At 40.1% G+C, this 20,315-nt stretch overlaps 1 protein-coding gene across 8 annotated transcripts in view; it reads right to left on the reverse strand.

Moving 5' to 3' along the window:
• Positions 1 to 2,663: 2,663 nt before the first annotated feature.
• The window catches only part of scn8ab (sodium channel, voltage gated, type VIII, alpha subunit b), a 62,498-nt gene continuing 44,846 nt past the window's right edge, over positions 2,664 to 20,315 (reverse strand). For 6 of the 8 annotated variants that reach the window (XM_089134271.1, XM_089134269.1, XM_089134268.1 and 3 more), the window contains 7 exons: positions 14,860 to 14,982; positions 11,216 to 11,500; positions 10,140 to 10,193; positions 9,897 to 10,034; positions 8,794 to 8,898; positions 8,254 to 8,524; positions 2,664 to 8,147 (listed from right to left, as the gene is read on the reverse strand). In XM_089134271.1, the coding sequence (XP_088990397.1) occupies positions 6,991 to 8,147; positions 8,254 to 8,524; positions 8,794 to 8,898; positions 9,897 to 10,034; positions 10,140 to 10,193; positions 11,216 to 11,500; positions 14,860 to 14,982 (2,133 nt within the window). In that variant the 3' untranslated portion in view covers positions 2,664 to 6,990. The remainder of the gene's footprint in view (positions 8,148 to 8,253; positions 8,525 to 8,793; positions 8,899 to 9,896; positions 10,035 to 10,139; positions 10,194 to 11,215; positions 11,501 to 14,859; positions 14,983 to 20,315) is intronic. The other 2 variants (XM_089134275.1, XM_089134274.1) reach the window with 1 other exon arrangement.

Consider the following 20,315-nt stretch of genomic DNA (forward strand, 5'->3'; position numbering starts at 1 on the left):
AATGTTGATCTGCTGGTTTTTAGTCCATATTTAGAGTTTAAATATTTACCAGTAATTGGGTGTGGTGTTGGGCAAAGTGCACCAGAAACTTGATAAAGTGAGTAAAAACGAATCTAGTCCCAGTAGGCTATATGTTGGTAATTCAGTCTAATTCAAGACATTTCAATTCAAAGTTCCACAAAATTATTCTGCCTGTTATTTTAGTCAAGCTATGTCTCGCTCTCTCGCTCTCTTTTTAACCACCAGTTGGAGTAAGGACATTTGGACTTTTTTTTTTTTTTTTTGTGATTCTTTGTTTGGCTCACAGTTGACAGGGGTGGAGTGGAGGAATGCTCTTCAACAGCTAACACAGCCTTCAATTCATCATGATAAGAACACAGAAAGGGAACATACACAACCCCATCAATGACACTGAAAACAGAAACCGTAGGAAGTGTTTGTCAGCAGTCCTTACAAAGTCAATGTTGCGTGTATCCAGCAACACCATGGAACAGTGATTTCTGAACAGAGGATATATGCATACCTTGAGGACCCAGGCAGTACTTTTGCATTTTTTATACATATATAATTTATACAACAGTTCATTATGGTTCTTAATTCTGATTGGCTGAGAGCCGTTTTCCGGCCATGTAATGTTCTACAAGTATCACCACGCGAACCGTAACACCGTTTGTATCAACCGCTTTCAACATTTCTCACGGAAAGTGTCATGGCGGATGAGCAAAACCACCATAATTTTACAAATATTACTGTTGTTGTGTCATGGAATATTTTTTTTGGGCGATAATGTAGTTATTTAGACAATTTGTTTAAACGGTTTCCCAGATTCGGGCTCAAGGGCATCACCGGCTGTTCAGTGCTCATCATGTAGGCCTACCCGCCGAGAACAGATTCACTTATCCAGTCCTTTGGGAATTTGCCACTGGCTCTGTAGATAGTGTTTTAAAATGAAGTAGGCCTATGATTTATTTTAGGCATTCTATATCAAGCTGGCAATATTTGGTCTTATTAATCTATTAATTGTTCCAAATTATTTGGCCAAGGCAGGCAAAGTGAAGTTTCAAAACGGTGTATTTATTTAACTGAAATCCTGTAGGCCTACTATAATTAGTGCTGCATTTTTACTTTTGAATAAACTGTTTGCTTGTGTTTGTTTCCTATTGTACAGACTTCTTATAATTTATATATAATGGCTAATAGGTGGTTTGCAGTCACGTGATTGTGTTGACGCGAGGAATGCAGATGGAGGGCAAGGAGTGAAGAGCGCAATGGACGAGATGGAGGAAAATCCGTACTGTACTACTTTAGACGCTATTACAAGAGAAATATATAAACAGAAAATCGAAACATATGTTGGACGAGATCCTTACGTTATGAAGAGGACCGATTTTCAACTGAATTGAGAGATTTGCCTGCCATCAAGGCTGTAGATATCAGCAACTAACTCGTCTTACACACATACTTTGACTTTACAAAGTTCGGAAACTGGTACGTTACACGAACAGCCACATAGGCTAAGTGTATTTAAACACCTGAATAATGTAATTATAAGCCACATAAATAATGTATTAACTCACATTTGACGAAGTGATCACTGCACACACACATTTTCACAGGCATTTTCCCATTCGGCTCCTCCCCACCACAGACGTAGGTTTGCAAGGCATTTTTCCCGGTGTTTTTCTGTCAATTTCTTGTATTTTCCCCCCTTATGAACAACAACTTTTGGCACACGATAAAAACTCCTCGTGGTTTGATCGATTTGAGCAACCATAAACGACGCAAAACATAGGCATTTTGAGTGTGTTATAGTGCTTCCTAAAATTATAGAAAATCACTTCCTGCCCTCCATTTTCATTTCGCGCCATGGCAACCCAGTGGCGTGACGTCACGTGAAAACAAGCTATATTGTTTATTTAAATATTGTTTTTTATATTAATAAAATATGTTTTATATAAATAACATGACGTATTTTTAAAGGGTATTATTATTAAAGGGATAGTTCACTTTGAAATTAATTTTTGATATGTTTTAGCTTACCTCAAGGGCATCCAAGATGTAGGTGTCTTTGTTTCCACAGCATTTTCAATTTTGATATTTTTCGATCCAACCGTTGTTGTCTGTCAGTCACATAATGCAGGTATTTATTAAATACTGTTCATTTTCTCACACAAACCGCTCGTTTCGTATCTTAGGCCATCAGTGTGTACTTACATTCACAAGTCATTAAATCATGTTTAATTTTGAATTCTCTGTGCATGCTCTTTTAGGACATCCCCATGCATAGACCTGCATAATAGGACTGACAAACAACAATTTGACCAAAAAATGTCAAAATTTAAAATGCTGTGGAAACAAAGACACCTACATCTTGGATGTCCGGTAAGCTAAAACATATCAAAAATTAATTTCAAAGTGAACTATCCCTTTAAAACCAGGCCTCAGTTCATGAATGTGAAGTCAAGTATATATACACCTTATACAAACTTGAATATATAAATTCCAACCCCATGTTAAAGATTTTGAAACATAATCCAGGGTTTGTGAAAAGTGAAAAATGTGAAAAGCCTTAGCGAGTGCTCTTTCACCCTCCTAAATGATATGCAGTACACTGTTCAACATCATTTACAGAAGAAAGAAAAAAAACCACACGCACTCAGGCATAACTGGAAGGCTGCTTTATTGTTTGGAAAAGGTTTCGTGCTCAAATGAAGACAATCTTTCACTGATTCTCACTAAGTCAAGTGGTTGTGCAACACACCCTCTCCCTCCAACATCAGTGGCAAGAGATAAGAACAATTTTATGAACCAAAAACCACTTGAATTATTTTCAGCAAATGAAGAAAATAGCATCTCAGTCATGCTACAAAATAATAGACAGAAATCAGTATTTATAGAAAAATAAAAAGAAGTGGCTGAAAATTAACATAAGCTGAGCACAGAAGGCAAACTGTTTCTCTTTCAACAGACTCAACCTTTAAGAGATTCATCGAGTGACCAACACACTCCATTTCCCACCCCATGCTATTTGACAATCTCTGATGATGAAGTCAGGCTGATGCCAGTTAAGTTTTCTTTTTTCTTTTCTTTTTTTTTTCCTCTTTTTGTAATTTTGTTGTTGTTGTATTTTGTATTTTTTTTGTTCGTTTTTATTATTTTTTAATTTTTTTGCTTTTTAATAGATGTCACAGACATTCTTTAGTTCAGTTCTTTCTCCCAGTGCTCATTTTAAACAAGCTCCACTTGTTTAGGAGAATTTTATGCAACATCATCTACATTTTTGACAAACAAAATTGGCAGCAAAAGGCACCTTAAACAAACATACAAAGACAAGAAAAGCATAATATAAAGCCTAACCAAACCTAAGACTGCAAATTGCATTGCTGTGTAAGAAATGAAGAACAAGCTAAGCTTAAGTCAAGCTGCATCACACACATTTAAAGTGACCCAACGGTCACACACACACACACACACAGTCCGTCCCCTCCAACCCCACACGCACACGCACACACACTCGCTTTCTCAGACTCGGACTGAAAGATCATGGCATTTTGCTGATAAAGCCAGAAGATGAAAACACGGTTTATGGGGGAAGAACATGAGGCGTCCAGTGCATATGTACGTAGTATGGGAGTTGGAGATGGTAGGATGTATTCACACAGGGTGTAAATGAATTGCTGGTAGTGCATTCCCCTCCCAAAAAACGGGCGACATAAGCCATAGCGAGCAGCCAGTACATCATCGTGCATCGAAAGCTTGACCCGCGCACTCACACAGACATCACTCGCTCGAACCCAAACACGCACACAAGCGCACACTGCGTGGGCCAGGTCAGAGTTTTGGTCGTTCACCGAATGTATTGCACGAAAGAAAGAAGAACGCGAGAAAATGACAGCCAGTGCTTCCTCTCCACTCCAAGCAGAGGTCAACACAGAGGAGGACAGTGCTCTCATATCATATATACTTACATATGTATATGTGTGCATATATATACACATATGTACATATACATGTATACATAGATACATATGTCGTATAGCTCTATATATGTCTTGATTGATGTATAGATTTATATATACTTTTTGCATTGAACATATATTGGATTCCCCTCTTTAATGTGAAAAGTGTGTCAAAAAATCTACACCTTCTAACAAATATGTCACAGTCTACCTAGTGAGACCAGGGCAATGAGTGAAGCCATTCTATCAAGGTTATAATCATTTTTCAGTATTAGATTAATAGCAGTAGTTTTTTTTTTGTATAGTATTTCTGTATTTACAAAAAACTATGCATGCTGTTAAAATAAAATTATATATTACATTATTTATAGTCTCTTAAAAAGTTCATTCTTAACTTTTCAGCATTTTGTGCTGCTTACAACATAGCCTATACTGTACAATATATTTTGAACTGATTTTTCATAAATTTTTGTTTTTAAACGAGTGTTTGATCTGTTATTTGCTCATTGTGTTGTTTATACAGTTGAGCCTGCATGGCTGCATAAATGAGAATGGCTGAGCTTTGCTGAGCAGACTTTTTGTTGGTTTGTTAGTTTGTTTGTTTTGGTTCAGGTCAACACCCTCGCATGCAGAAACTGGACCATCGACACCAGATGAAAGGTAAGGGAAAACCGCTGGCATCACTAACAGAAACTGAAAATGTAGTTGCACTGATGTGTGGAGTTGCCCGGCTCACAGTAAGCTGCTGTGGGACCAGTGCCTAATGGTTATTTGGCATTAGTGTGGTGGTCTACTGATGAGAAACAAAGCTGACCAGGGGTCGAATAACTGCACATTTAAAACCAAGGCCCTCATTATTTTTCAGTCTGGAGCTCATCTCATCATCAATGCCACAACAACACTTTCATTACGGTCTGAAATCTACGAAGCCGTATATAGGCTCTGTTTTAGATCGCCCTGCTCTTCTCTCTGCATGAGAGCTCAATGAGGTGGGAGCCCTCCTGCTTTAGCTCCACCCCATATTACAAACATTCTCGGGACCCACTGAAGGCCCTTATTGATCACATCAGAGTCACATGATACATCTGTGTTGTATCCTGAGAAAAATAGGGGAAAGTCAACAAGCATCAGTCTGTCTGAAAGTGTTAAGCAGGAGAGGACCGCTCCACTCCTGAGACATTCCAGAAACTTCCAGAGACAAATTGCACACACCGAATAATCTTTGGCTTCTCCTTAAACAGCTGTGACTGCCCAACCATCCCTCAATTCCTGTCCTTTTGTCCTGGCTACAATCAAACCACTGCTGAAGATGTGATGGCTCTATACACGGATAAAAAAATATCCGGCTGATCCTCGAGGGACGAACCGTGACGAGACTAGACGTAGACACGCTGCAGAACTCTTTAAAGTAATATAGCATGTAAAAATCAAATGAAAAAGTATCATAATTCTATTTTTCTAAAATAAAAAAACTGCCACTTTCTCAAAACAGTAATAGATCTTCTCATCTAACCCCTGATGAGGATTAAAAATGCCAACCAACTTGCTACACCCCTAATAATGCCCAAAACTTTGACCCCCACCCTCTTGCCCCTCCCTGGACCCACCTAGCATATGACCCGCAGCGCGGGCAGTGCTGTAGGTGAGGCAAGCAATATTGCTGAATACAAATAAAATAAGAAGCTTTAGGAATTACAGTGTTATTTTTCTATCACTTTCCTCCAGTCTCCACACACACACACACACACACATTCCAACATTTAGTTTTCCCATTCATTATCTCCTGAGCAGCAAAAAAAATGGGATGTCCCTTGTATCCTTCCTCTCCAATAATGTGCCACAATGCTAGTCTTTGTTTCAATGTACGTAAGCCACTGATTAGTCACAGGCATTTTGCACCATCTAAAGCCAATCCCAAATTCTGTCCTGATGTCATAATGTTAGAAGTAGAGGAGAAGATGCAGTCTAGCATCTTAGGCCCAATTCGGGTTTCTCAGTATCAAATGAAATTTGATTTCTGGTCATAAATTTAGCCAGTGGACAGCCTAAAACATCGTCAAGCCACTGTGGTGGTCTGTATTAGTGTTTTGTGGACTATGATTACTCATGCAAAATTTCTGATCAAAACATGCCATCATGCAAGTCATTTCTATGCATTGAACAAGCACAATAATTTATTATTCATTTGGAGATGTGTATTGGGGGCCCCTGGTTATTGCCCCCGGTCCTATCGGTGTGAAAGCCCATGTAGAAAAAGCCTTTTGATGCAGGTATAACAAAGTTATCATGACACAGTTACTGAGGGTGACATGGGCAAAATGTTAAATGTTAATTCATTTTTTTTCCCTCCCATTTCTCCCACTCAAATAATGTAAAATATATTCGACACTAACAAACGCAAAGAGACCGTTGTAATCAGCCAGACTCTTGGTTTTGTTCCACACTCATGTCTATCCTGCTCACTCTCACAGTAACGTTGAGTTCTTACACATGTGAAATGAAACGGTGCAGAATCCTTCGCAATCCACTTCGGGAAGCCGGTTCTTTCATGAATGAGTGTTTGTTTTCTGCATGGAAAGTTCACCGACGCAGTTCAGAAGCATGGGATTCGATCCTAGATTTCCTTGGATTATCACATTCCTGCTCGGTGAAGAGTTCCATACTGAAGCGCGATATAGCCCTCTAAAATACACTTGATCAAGTATCGGTCTTTTTGAGTTCGTATTTGATTCTGTTTAAATCAAGTCTTGATGCAACAGTGTCACACAGGAAGCTGATTATGTTTGGTTTAACTTGTAAAGAGTTTTTCAAGCTTTGAGGAACCCCAACACTTTTTCTTTGCCTCGATACACCGGTGACGTTTGTAAACAATGTTTTGTCGTGTTACTTCGGCTTTGTTTTTTCCCCTTAAATGAAATTAATCTGTACATCTGTATAGTTTAATCAGGGTTTCCATTCGCTTGAAATGACAGTTTTTATTATAATATCGTCATGATCATTATCACTGTCCGTGAGTTTTATCGCAGCAGTCTTAACACTTGGATTCCCTGACGTCTTTTTGGTTTCGGCCTTTCTCCTTGCGGCCCTTGCCTTCGTTGTTGTCGTCCTGCTTCTCCTTCTCGGGCTTGGTTACACTGTCATAGGATGGCAGGGATGCAGTGGAAGGTGTGCCCTCTTTCTTTTCCTGATTGGCCCCGCCATTCTCCAGTTTGTTGTTGGCAGGTCGGCGTTTGCAGATGAAGCCTCTGCGTGCCAGGTGGCCACGGTATGCCCTCTGGATCATGACGGCTGACAACTCCTCCTGCTTGCGGCGCAGCGTGGTGGTGATGGGCTCGTACGACACCTTGGAAGGATTTGCCGCCACAAAGCGCTCCTCCATTTGCTGTCGCATCATATCCAGGTCGCCGCTGTCGCCTAGCACACGCTTAGTAAAGGCAAACAGAATGTCCAAGCAGTGAATGCGGTCGCCACTCACCATGGGCATGTCCATGGCGATCAGCTCGATGATATTTGGCTTTGGCACGCGGAGAGGATGCTCTAATGTATCCGCAAAGTCTGGCAGCTTGGCGAAGGTGATGAACTGCGAAGCGTCTGGGTCGAATTTTTCCCAGATTTCATAGAAGGACTCAAAGTCGTCTTCGCACAGTGGATCAGCACTCTCCTCAGTGGCAACACTGAAGTTCTCCAAGATGATAGCGATGTACATGTTCACCACAATCAGGAAGGATACAATAATGTACATCACAAAGAAGAAGATTCCCACTGAGGGATTGCCACAGTCGCCCTTAACTGTGGTTCCTGGGTTCTCCTTGTCTGGGTCGCAATCAGGCGGATAGTTTAAGATAGGAGCCAAGAGGCCATCCCAACCAGCTGACGTGGTGATCATGAATAGACAGATCATGCTGTTGCCGAAGGTTTCAAAGTTATACATGTCATCAATTCCTACTTCTCGTTTCACGTAGGCAAAGTTAGACATGCCAAAGATAGAGAAGATGAACATGACTAGGAAAAGCAACAGGCCGATGTTGAACAGTGCAGGAAGTGACATCATCAAAGCAAACAGTAATGTCCGGATGCCCTTAGCTCCTTTGATTAGACGGAGGATGCGGCCAATTCGAGCCAGACGGATTACCCTGAACAAAGTTGGTGATACAAAGTACTTCTCAATGATGTCTGCCAGGAACATACCTGAAAAGCAAGGCAAAAGCAAATTATCAAATTGTCCACAGCTCAAAGATTGTGAAAGGGTATGTCAAGGAAAAAAAGAAAGAAAGCATTTGGGAACAGCACTCACCCACAATGGACAGAATGACGACAACACAGTCAAAGACGTTCCAACCATTGGTGAAATAGTAGTGTCGCAGAGCAAAGAGTTTCAGGACAAATTCACCGGTGAAGGCCACAATAAATATGAAGTTTACCCAGTACAGGATGTTCTCCGTCTCAGGAGACTGATCATCTGTTTCCACCATCATGGTTACCATGTTAAGACATATGAGTATCATGATGGAAATGTCAAAGGCCTGCTGAGTGACAAAGTCAAATACCATCCCCTGAACTGGGTTCTGCAAGAAAAGAACATTTAAAAACATTTACATTTTTTTATCCTTTTGCCAAATGCTTTTTTGTAGTCTGTCACTGGACAGTTCATGGGAGCAGCCAATGAACTTGTATTTTTAAGTAGCACTGACATAGATAAAGTAAAGAACAGTGTTCCATCGCTAATTGGATGCAGTTGGGGATCAAGTCAATTTTGAATTGAATTGTTTAATTGTTTTAACTATCATATCATTTTTCATAAATCTTTGCTGCTCAAAAAGATCTAAATGCTTACCAGAGGTCTAGGGATAGGTTTCTGTGGCTTCTTTGATCCCAGTTTCTTCATGGCATTGTAGTATTTTTTCTGTTCTTCTGTCATGAAGATATCCTGACCTCCAAAGTATAGGGACAAAAGAAGACTGGTTACAACCTGACAATCTTGCTCAACCATATGTGCTCAAATGGGGTTCATGCTCATACAGACCCACAACATAACATACAGATTTTACAGATTGTGCCAGCGCAAGCCTAGCCTGGTTAAAACCAGACCATTCTCAGTTGTAACTGAGTTATGGTCTGGCAAAGCATCATAGACAAATCATTTCCAGAGGGGCATCGCCAACGGATGTCACGGATAGACCTAAAACCAATCAGAACGATGAAGGAGATGCAGAGCATTGCGTTCCGAGTGTCGTTCTTTGCTCAGTTTTTAACTAAAAGAAAACGTTCTGCTTCAAAATCCCAGCGCTGTCGTTATCGTGTAAAGCCCGCACCAACGTTTCTGATTGGTGCCTCGATTTCGACGGATTGGGAATGGGCTTGAATGAGCTCTTTGCCAGACTAACTTTCAGAGCAAATCTAAATTTGACGGAAGTTGTCTGGGTTTTCCCAGGCTAGCACAAGCCCTCTTTTGGCATTAAAAAATTACTGTCAGGACTTACAGACACGCAGTAAAAAATTATGCTAAAAAGGCGAGAACAGGGTTATTTTTGTGGTCAACCCTATTACATACGCATTTGTAGGAGTTTCCCTTTCAGACACAAAGTAAGGTTTGCGCTAGTTACTGGTATTTGCATCATTATTTAACGTCCAAAAAAGCATGTCTTAAATCAATGTTAATTTGTGCTTCTCTTGGTAGATTGTGTTGGTCATTATGGAAATGACCCGGCTGCGTCTATGTTCTTTCATTTTAAACTTTAACAGAACTCCGCACTGCAATCGGGAATTGCGCTCCCATGCTAATTTTCACTTTTTCGTTTACACCATTGAGCACTTAGCTGAAAGCATGTCTTAGAAAAATATGGACAGAATAGGAGATAACATGGAATACAGAGAGAAAGAGACGATACTTCAGCAAAAGTCAGCTTTGTAGAGGTGAAAAAGAGACTGAACACTTATCTTTTTCTTCTGTTGGTTAAAGTTGTCAATGATGACACCAATGAAGAGATTTAGAGTGAAGAAGGAGCCGAAGATTATGAAGATGACAAAATAAATATACATGTAGATGTTGTCCTCGTAGACGGGCTGGTCCTCAACCTGCAAGCAACAATATGCAAAAAGTGACTCACTTGAACAAAGGCAGTAGTGTCAAACTATACAGATATAGAGCTGATATAGTGTGTAACTATCAAACATCTGCACCTTTCTGGAATCCACAGCAGCATACATGATGTCCATCCAGCCTTTGAATGTGGCCTAGGTCATAAGGAGAAAAAACAAACTCAAAGCCATGCACAGCAGAAGGAATTTTTTCTTTATGTTTGTTTTATGCTTATGAACTGTGGGTTTATTTGGGTACTTGGGTTTATCCTCTCAAGAATTTATGTGTAGGGGTTGGACAATGAAATTGAAAACTGAAAACCCTGGTTTTAGTATGGTGTGAGGCCTTCTTTTGCCACCAATACAGCATCAATTCATCTTGAGAATGACAAATTCAAGTCCTCCACTGTGGCCAGAGGGATTTTGAGCCATTCCACTTCCAGAACAGTTGGTCACTATATACGTGATCCTTGAGGAGGAAAACGTTTTATGACATGCTCCTCCAAAACACCTCAAAAATGCTGTGCAGGCCATGGGATCTTCACTTTCATGTTCATCAAACCATTCTGTCACAAGTCTCGCTGTGTCTATGGTGCAATCCCTAATCAATTCAGTGAACTCAATTAACATCACTTAATTCTTCAGTTTATTGGGCAACTGTGGTTTTGTTTTTTGGATACAATCCAGGTTAGTATACCTAAACATCCCTTTCAGACAGCTTCCGTTTGTGTCGACAGTTACTTCTGTTGGATGTGGTTTGTCCTTCGTGACGGTATGCTGACATTACCCTGGACACCATAGCTCACGATACACCACAAAGACTTGCTGTCCTGGTCACAGATGAGCCAGCATGATATGCAACAACAATTTGTCCTCTTTTGAACTCGAATATGTCTCAAATTATGTTGTGTGGATTGCAATATTTTATGTACAGCTGTGCTATTACTTTGCTAATTCAGCCTTCACACTCTGCTCTTACTGATTACTGATGGAATGTAAAATGCAAAAGTGAAGATTGGCCACCAGGCCACGCGTATATAGCCATGAAACCTTCAACACTATATTGGCCGGTGTTTCAGTTTCATTGCCCAACCCATGTATTTGAGGGGATTAAGAGACTTCCCTGAGCAAGAACTTGTGTGAACAAAAGATGTGTGTGGCTAAAGACAATGGCTTACCACTTGCAAGAGTGCCAGGTAACCTGCGCCTACATTATCGAAGTTGATCTTCACGTTCTTCCAGCGAACTTCTGAGTAGTTAGCATTGATAAGAGCAAAGCATTCTGTCTTGTTGTTGACATCCTTAGGTTTAAAATACTCCTCTGCAGTTTCATTGAAGCAGTAATAGTACTTCCCAGCAAACAGGTTGACACCCATAATACTGAAGATCAGCCAGAAGATCAAACACACCAACAGCACATTCATAATGGAGGGAATGGCACCCACTAAAGCATTAACGACAACCTACAGAGGGGAAAAGTGGGTTGAGGTGGGTACAGATTGGGGGAAGTGGGCAATGGAGGGGAAATGGATTTCAGTGTTTGAGAGGGAGAAATTAAAAAAGAAAAGGAGAGATAAGAAAAGATAAAGTTAGAGCAAAATTGAGCTATTCTGATGTTCAGATATTAAACATGGAACGTGCAAATCTCCAAGCTCTTTTGAAAGCAATCCAAGTTTCCTCTACTATAAAGGCCTCTACACATTTAGTCAAACTAAGAGGTAAACTTATAATAATAATAACAAATAAATAGTATTATATTGGCATTTGTTGATGCGTATCGTCAATGTGTTCATATACATGCAAATATACAGTATCACTAATACAAGTTTGAGAAAAGGTTCAAATGAAATACTCAAAAGTCAAATTATTATTTTTGTGTTAAGAGCATGGAGATAAATACACAAATATATTACAAATTAAATGTAGTTTCTAAAGATGGCAGCACTAAGATGTAAATGGTATGGCTAGAGCCCCCAAATATAAATGAATATGCTTTTTTAAGCTATAGATTCAAAACTACAAAGTGATCTTTAAAATGGCAATGGTTCTACAGTACATACAAAATGCAATGTAACTCTTTATGTTAGTGTTTGATTAAATGTTTTATTTAAAGTGATTTTTTTTTTTGCAGGATAGCAGCACTGATTTTTCTCAGTTGCATGCTGAATATAACATGCTTTGCTTATTTGCTTATCACGACTAACTTACTACCTTATTTGCCAATAACTCAATATTGCTACCCATTCAGATGATTGAATAAAATTATTATTATAAATGCTATAATATCTAAAGAATCCAGATTTATACTAAATTTAAGTAATTTGAGTTTTCCAAAAAAATAAATGGGTAGCAATTTCATGTTTGACAATGGTGAGTCAAGTAGTAAGAAACTAGCAGAAGCAAATTAACGCTGGTATCCAAAGGACATGTGGAATTAAATTTGGTGACCATTGCCACTTTTGAATTATTATTGCTCATTTATACATAACAGCCAAAATAATAATAATAATTCTCTTGCCATACCAGTACACTGCTTAGTGTCATGAAAGAACCCACATATAAAGTGAAAACTACCCATCCCATTTGAGGTTGAAATGTAAAGATAGACATAGTAGAGCAGTGGTTTTCAATCCTTGTCCTGAGTCAGATGGGTCAGATAAGAGAGAAAATGTTTAGAGCCTGGGACCAGGATTAAAAACCACTGTTGTAGAGGAAGACTCCCACCCTCCCAATCACCTCTCATTTATGGTACACAGAAAAGCTGAGATGTCACCACACTGGTTGGGTGATGTCAAAATGGTCAGCCAGTAACAGTGCATGCAGGGCGTCAATCCTAGCAACAGCCATCCCAAATAAATACAACTGAACAAAGTTCGGGTACAGAAATTGTAATCAAATGTCAAATAACACTGCATAGTTTCCTTTTAAATAAATTAAATATAGATTAATCCTCATAAGAGTTACAAAAGTGATTCAGTCTAGATCACAGAGTGATTTTCTTTTTTTTCTTTTTTTTGATTAATGTTAATGACACAGTCTGCAGCAGATTTATTAGGCTGCTGTCACTTTAAGACCTCATGCAGGATCCAATATACTGTTACACATGCTTTTCTTTCTCAACTGTTTACGTACAATTAAGACAAAACTGTGTTTATGAGGATATGTTGACAGAATTTTGTGTGTATTTGTGGATTCAAGAGCAAGAAGACACGCACAAGAACTCAATTTGTGTTTCATAAACTCTTTGCGTTTATGCTTTGAACATGTGAGCAAAGAAAACAGCTTTCGGCACGAATGCCAAATTGAGTTCTCTATCTCATCTTCTTGAGCTTGAAAATGGGGTTTGAAATCACATTAGAATTTGCACACAGCAAATCGATAAGTGGAATCGAAATAAAAATTTGTATTACAAATATCAGATTCCTGACATTTAAGTGTCCGATTCTAGATTTTCTCGATTTTCGTTTTCCAAACTTAGTGATCCTTTCATAAATCAGGGTCCTCAAAGTTCAGTTCAGGCATTTATAAATTAGTGCAACTCAAATTTATAGTTGTTTTTCAAAGTGTATGATTCTATCAAAAGCGTGCCAATGAGATGGTTATGCAATCTCAGAGATAAGCTACGACAGAAAGATGGAGGAGAACGTGACTTTCTGCTTACACCTTCAAGAACATGCATTCTACATGATATGCGATGTAAAGAGATGAAACCAGATTATGAACAACTGAGTGGATACAAAGAACAGTAATTCAGTATTTGAGTGACAAAAAAAGCAAATGCAAATGATGCAAATTCTAAATTTCATAATTTCATTAGGGTTAATTAACTATTAAGAAATCAATCTACTGGCTAATTATGTTGCTTTTATTTGCATTACTTATCAGTCCTTAAAGTTTGGCTCAAATGACTGACACAATTATTTGACATAAATACACACAACTCCTAAATGAGGAAAACTGGTGGATAAAAATACAATAAGATGAACTGATTAATATTAACCATGCTGACACGCTGTTAGATCAAATGATCTGGCTCATATATTTTATATTTAACCCTTAAATATGGTCATCTGGATCTACCAGCAAAGGTCTGCTTGATCAGAATACATTATAAATGACACATTCTGAGAAAAAGTAAAGCTGTGTATTTTTTCCCCACAGTATTTGCTAATGACTGGAGTAAGGATGCAGGAATCAATGGATAAGTATTGGATTGCAAAAAAGAGCATGGTGAAGACAGAGCATGGGAACTGGGGTTCAGGCTGGAAGACGACTTGAGCAAATGACAGTGGTACTTTGAGAGAAACAATGAACCATTAAGGCATTTGGATGTTTATAACATCACAAACAGGCCTTTGAATAATGTTGTATGAATGGTAGCGATCTTAGCCCAATTAAAAAAAAAGAAAAAGAAAAAAATTAATTAATGGTTGTGATGAGGCAGCTTCATATAATATCTTTATTCTAAAAACCATAAGTTTCCCCAAAAGTTGCTATAAGATTATTTTCTGTCAGTTGAATGGAAAATGAATTTCATTATTCTTCCAGACATCAAAGAAATCAAAAAAGGAAGCTAAATCTTCATATTTCAGCTGCATCATGACGCAATGTTGAAAAGGTTTTCCATGCGGAGAGTTTTCAAATACATGCACTTGAAGGATAGGTTTAGCCAAAATAATGTGTCATGTGGATTTCCAGAATCCTGATAGGTTTGCTTATTCTTCTTTAGCTGTGATTTTGCTCTCTGCGCAATGGTGGTTTTCGGCATGCAGTCGTGTTCTCACAGAGTGACTGGCATGCATAAGGCAGCCCTGGATCTTACCCTCATGCCCTCAAACCGGGACAAGGCTCTCAGGGGCCTGAGAGCCCTCAAAGTCCTCAGGGACTTTATGGGGCCCAAGTCTGAGTAGTCCAGCGCATTAGCTATAAGGCTGACTATAGACACCTATACAAAGAGAGAAAGAGGAAGGGAGGAAGAGAGAAAGAGATGGGCCAAAGTGTTAGAGTCAAGGAGGATGTCGGGGAGAAAGAGAGAGGACCCTACTTTGACACTGAGCTGGAGAGGCAGTAAACAGATATATACATACATATAGAAGGGTTTGCTCATGTATGTATGCATATATGTGTATTCAACAACAGAGAGAGAAAGAAGGAGAGAGATTCAGGTTAAACATGGGGTTAACCAGTCAAAGGTTCTGTATGTTGGGCGACCCAAATGTTTGCACTTTTGATCTTATTGTGCGATTCATTTTTGATATCGCAGGCAGACAAAGCTTGAAAAGCAGCTTACAGCAAACCTGGAAGGAAACTTGTGGTTGAGAAACACAAAAAACAGAGGTGAAGGGACACATAGAGAAGAGGTGTGCACAAACTTAGAAGCACATTCACTGTACTTTGTACACACAAAATACACACAATACGTACAAACACCAACTGTGTACTGTACACACGAGACCATTTGAGAGTCATTCGGGTAACAGGGCAGTTTGGGAGAGTAAGGAGGCAAAGAGAGAGGAACTCCTGTAAAAGAACAAGAGAATCCTAACAGAGACCTTACCCTGGACCCTCAATTCCTGGCCCTCTTTTGCCCCCTCAGGCCCTCTGTGTCCATCAGCACTATAGAGAGACAAGGTTACAGTACCTGTCAGGGACAATAACTAGCAATTGGAAACACTTGCGTTTAGGAAGTTCTATGTTTCATCCACATAGAGCAGAAATTTGGCCTTGCCAAATTGCAAAATGCCAAAACAGACTATGTACTGTATGTAAACATTGGCAGTCATGTTGATGTCTTCAAGGTTTTAACGTCAATACTATATCAGACATTTTTTTAATCTGGATTTCACATTAAATTTAGTCACTTGAAATTTTTCACATGGAGAAGCAAAATGAATGAGTCTATTTTCCTATGTGGTTTCAACTAACTGAATTATTTATAATAGATATAAAATTATACATTTAAAAATGTAAAATATTTCTGATTCTGTTTACATTTTTTATGATCGTAATTTGCAAGTAGACGAGTTCAGGCTCATATACCTAACATTAACATGGAGTAGTTTTTTTTTGCTGACTGTTTATTTTGTGACAGAAGGCAATAATAGATTATAATATATCTGGAAATTAAATAAAAGAAGATAACAATGTTACTAATAACAATGATTCTGTACTTTTCTGTTCAACAGTAAACAATTTTCCATAACATTTTTTTAGTACATGTATACCAAGCCTGACTTCTTAAACAGAGTATTCTGGACAGGGTATTTAAAACAGCTAAAAGTATTCTTAATATGTTGGACCTTCTATTGAAAGTAGCCTACATGAATACTCGTTGAGACATGCCTTCACAAGCAACCATAAGATCTGTGATTGTGATGTTTGAATTGAGGGAGGCACGACACGTGAAAAGGCCATTTGCAAAATATGGTGTATTTTAATAATTCCTCTTTGGTGCCACCGCCACTAGTGTCTTTAACAAATGCATAGAATATTGATTAATAACCTCTGATGGTTACAGTAGGTCTACATAACTACCGTCTTTAACAGTTTTTGTAAAAAAAATTAATTCCGCTATGGGAAAATGAAACATTATAAAAATAGTTTCAGTTATGATTTTTCCCCCCATTTGATTTAGAATATTTTATTTAGATTTGAATCAAATACAATATTTTCATTGATCGAGTTCTGGCAGCAACTGCACATTTTTCCGCTTGGGCTAGCTATTAGTGGACAGCTTTCCCTGTGCAAGAAATGCTCCATATTTGAGCAAACCAATCAGAACACGGGACAATGATGATAATACACAACAGCAGAGCGTAGGCACCAAAGTTGTTGTGGATCTGCTTACCCGAAACCCTCTGTAACTGGCAGATTTGAAGAAAACTACCATCGTTTGGCAAATAAATAAATGACAGTTACATATATATTACCAAGATTTTATCATATAAGCTTTATGGTACACCTCAAACAAGGGAATTGTTCATTTGTGAATAGCGTTAATGATAATTAGTGAGTCCACAAATGGCTTGGGTATGCAGAGCATTCACAGCTTATAAGGACCGCACCCTTTCAAAACTGTCAAGACATGGACACTGTTGGAAACGTCTCGATTACGTATGTAACCCTCGTTCTCTGAAGGAGGGAAAGGAGACGTAGTCGCAGCTTCGACTGATTGGGATCACGCTTAGGGAGTCATCTTCGAGTATAGATAAAATGAGCCAATGCACACGTTGGTGTGCGAGCTTTGCATCCACGCTCCGCCCCGCAGTGCGGGTATAAATACGGCAGTGGATGCACACACCACTTGTTTTTCGCAGAGGAGCCGAGAGGAGCCCAGAGTCCCACGTTTCCGTTCCCTCCTTCAGGGAATGAGGGTTACAATGTAACCGAGACGTTCCCTTTCAGTCGCTAACGTTCGACTTAGTCTACGATTCGACTGATTGGGATCCCTATTAAAACACTACTAGTGCTGCCACCTTCTAGTGTCTAGACAAAATCCTCCTGATCCCCCCACAATATTGAGGCTGAGATAGGACAGGGCTTAGGCTGGGGAAGTCACTGCTGTTCCGCTAGACCCACTCCGGCAGACTTGTTAACACTGGGAAATTGTGCCCTTTCATAAGAAAGGAAAACACTGTGGAAGCCACAACCTGTCTGTAGGAAGATATGCATGTGGAGGATACACATATGGACTGGGCAAAATACTGGGCAGTACAACATATGGAATGTCACTGAGGTGGCTCCAGCCTATAACGGGGGAGACTCAAGCTGTCAGTGACAGCAGAGCAGGCTCTACCAAGGGAAGACACAGGCTCGCAGCAGGAAGCCGTCCCTTGGAAGAATACACATATGGGATCACAGTAGGGATCACAATGTATGGACCCAGCCTAGCACAGGTTCCACCAGTGCATACGAGTGTTAGGCCTGGCATCGGACGCCCTGTCACGTCCGTTGCTGAAGGGTGTGGAGGAGCTCAACAGGCTTCGGCTAGAGAGGAACTCTACTAGAGCAAGAATGGCGCACATATCCAGTACATAGAAGGGGAATGGCACAGCAAGCCAACAATTCAAACCAGGCTTACAGTGAAACTGGCTTCATGTGAAGAGAGCCTATGATTTGCAACCGGGCTTGACAAACAGTCTATTTTTCTAGCGAATGTGTTGGTGTCGCCCAGCCCGCAGCTCTTAAAACATCTGTCAGTGAGGCACCCTGTGTCAATGCCCAGGAAGGAGCTACAGTCTCTCTTTGGAGAGGCTCGCCACCCAGGGGGCACGATGCACCTTGGAAACACACACCAAGATGATAGCAACTAGGGATGCACCGATACCGATACCGGTATCTGGTATCGGCCTCGATACCACATTTTCTAAAGTACTCGTACTCGTTAAAAGTCCCCCGATACCATGTTCTGAGAAATGGGTTAATCACAGGCGCCGAGTGCCCACCCCCAGGCTCCGGCTGCAGCTCAGAGCGGGGAGATGGGGAGACATGTCAGCCGTGTGGAACAGTGATGCGCGGGTCAATGTATAAACAACCCGCACACTACCAACGTTTTCAACTACCCGCCCGCTACTCGGACCGCAAAAAAGTAAGAAAATATTGTACCCGACCCTCTTCCTGACCGTATTTTTTAAAAGTAGTACATGCTCATCGTAGCGTCATTGGGCCATAAACGTGTAACAACACAGCATCGCAAGAAGACGTAGCCTACATATAACAAAGGCAGCACTTTAGTCATCATCTTTCATTATTTCGGTAAATGTCTCCCACACTTACTCTTTCTATTTGTGTATTTGCGGAGCTTCCACTCCCCAGTCTTCACCTTTTCTCTTGCCGCCTCAATCTCTCTGCAGACTAGTGATCATAGACATGGCCGGTTCGTGAACGAATCGGTTCTTTTTAATGAACCGGTCGAACCAGTACGCTAAATCGAACTGAATCATTCGCATCAGTTCACGTCTTGCGTCAGTGCTGATCCACAAGGTACTACAGTTACTCACTTTCAGACATGCCTGACAGTCCCTCCGAGTTGAAATAAACCAATATCCCGAATTATATTTTACTCCAGTAACTCTAACAGTTCACTGAACTGAGACATGTTGTTCATACTGCTGATACTGCGCATCCGCGTATAGTAACGAACGCAGAGGTACAGCGGTTCTCGGATCACACCAGTACAGAACTGAGAACTGTTTAGACTAAGCTTGTGTGTCATCTTCGTGCCAGTTATTCAGCCAATAAATAAATTCGGCCTATATATTTCATAGAAAATTCTATCTAGTACTATATAAATACAAAGGTTTAATTGGCATTTTTTTCCAAACGACCTGACCGACCGCGACCCGAATATCATTAAAAATATTTTTGGATGACCCGTAACTGCGGGTAACCGCGGGTGACCGCGGCGCAGGCACCCGCTCATTTTGGATCAACCCGTGCATCACTGGTGTGGAACAATTTCAAAGTGAATGGCTTTGGATTAGGAGAATAAGTTTACTTGTAGTCGCCAAGTTACTTATAGTCAGTTGAATGTCTGTTGGGGGACCAAATAAATAAAGTGTTATCAGATGTTAAGCTGATCGTACTAATACTCTAGTCTACTAATACTCTAATGACAGTTAGTTGACATGTAATTGAAAAGTTACTTATAGTTAGTAAAGTGGACTATCGAAATAAAGTGTTACCCAAGTAATTTAATCAAGGACCTAAAAACCCGTATATAAAAATATTTAAATCATGTTTTTTTGTTTTTTTATTAAGTACTCGGTATCGGTATCGGCGAGTACTGAAATGCAAGTACTCGTACTCGTACTCGTTTTCCAAAAAAGTGGTATCGGTGCATCCCTAATAGCAACCACTATCTTGGAATCAACCTTCCCTTCTGCTGGTCTCTGTAGCAGATAAGAGCTGGTCTGAGGTCTTGAGGCTTTGCATTCTGTCCAGTTATAACCTCAAGGTGTGGAAGGGACAGAGAAAAGCCAGGGCTGGGTCTGCCTCCTCTGGGGCAGCACTTGCAGGCTCACCACCTGGTCCCGGTCTGGATGCAGGTGCCAACAGCGCCCCGTCCCTGAGATGTCTCAGAGGAATAGGTCAGGAAGGGGCTGTCGAGAGGAGTATAAGTTTGGGAAAACTAGTTCAGGTTGCCACACCTTATCCTTCCTGACTTAGCACAGGGCTTTGCCAGAAGTCTCACTGGGGAAATGCATCTTTGCGTAGGCCCGGAGCCTGCTGTGTGCCTGTGTCTCCATGCCGAAGGTTTTCCACTCGGTCAGGGAGTAA

This window comes from Pimephales promelas, chromosome 8, assembly GCF_988280905.1.
Source record: "Pimephales promelas chromosome 8, fPimPro1.hap1.1, whole genome shotgun sequence".
NCBI classification, from domain to species: Eukaryota; Metazoa; Chordata; class Actinopteri; order Cypriniformes; family Leuciscidae; genus Pimephales; species Pimephales promelas.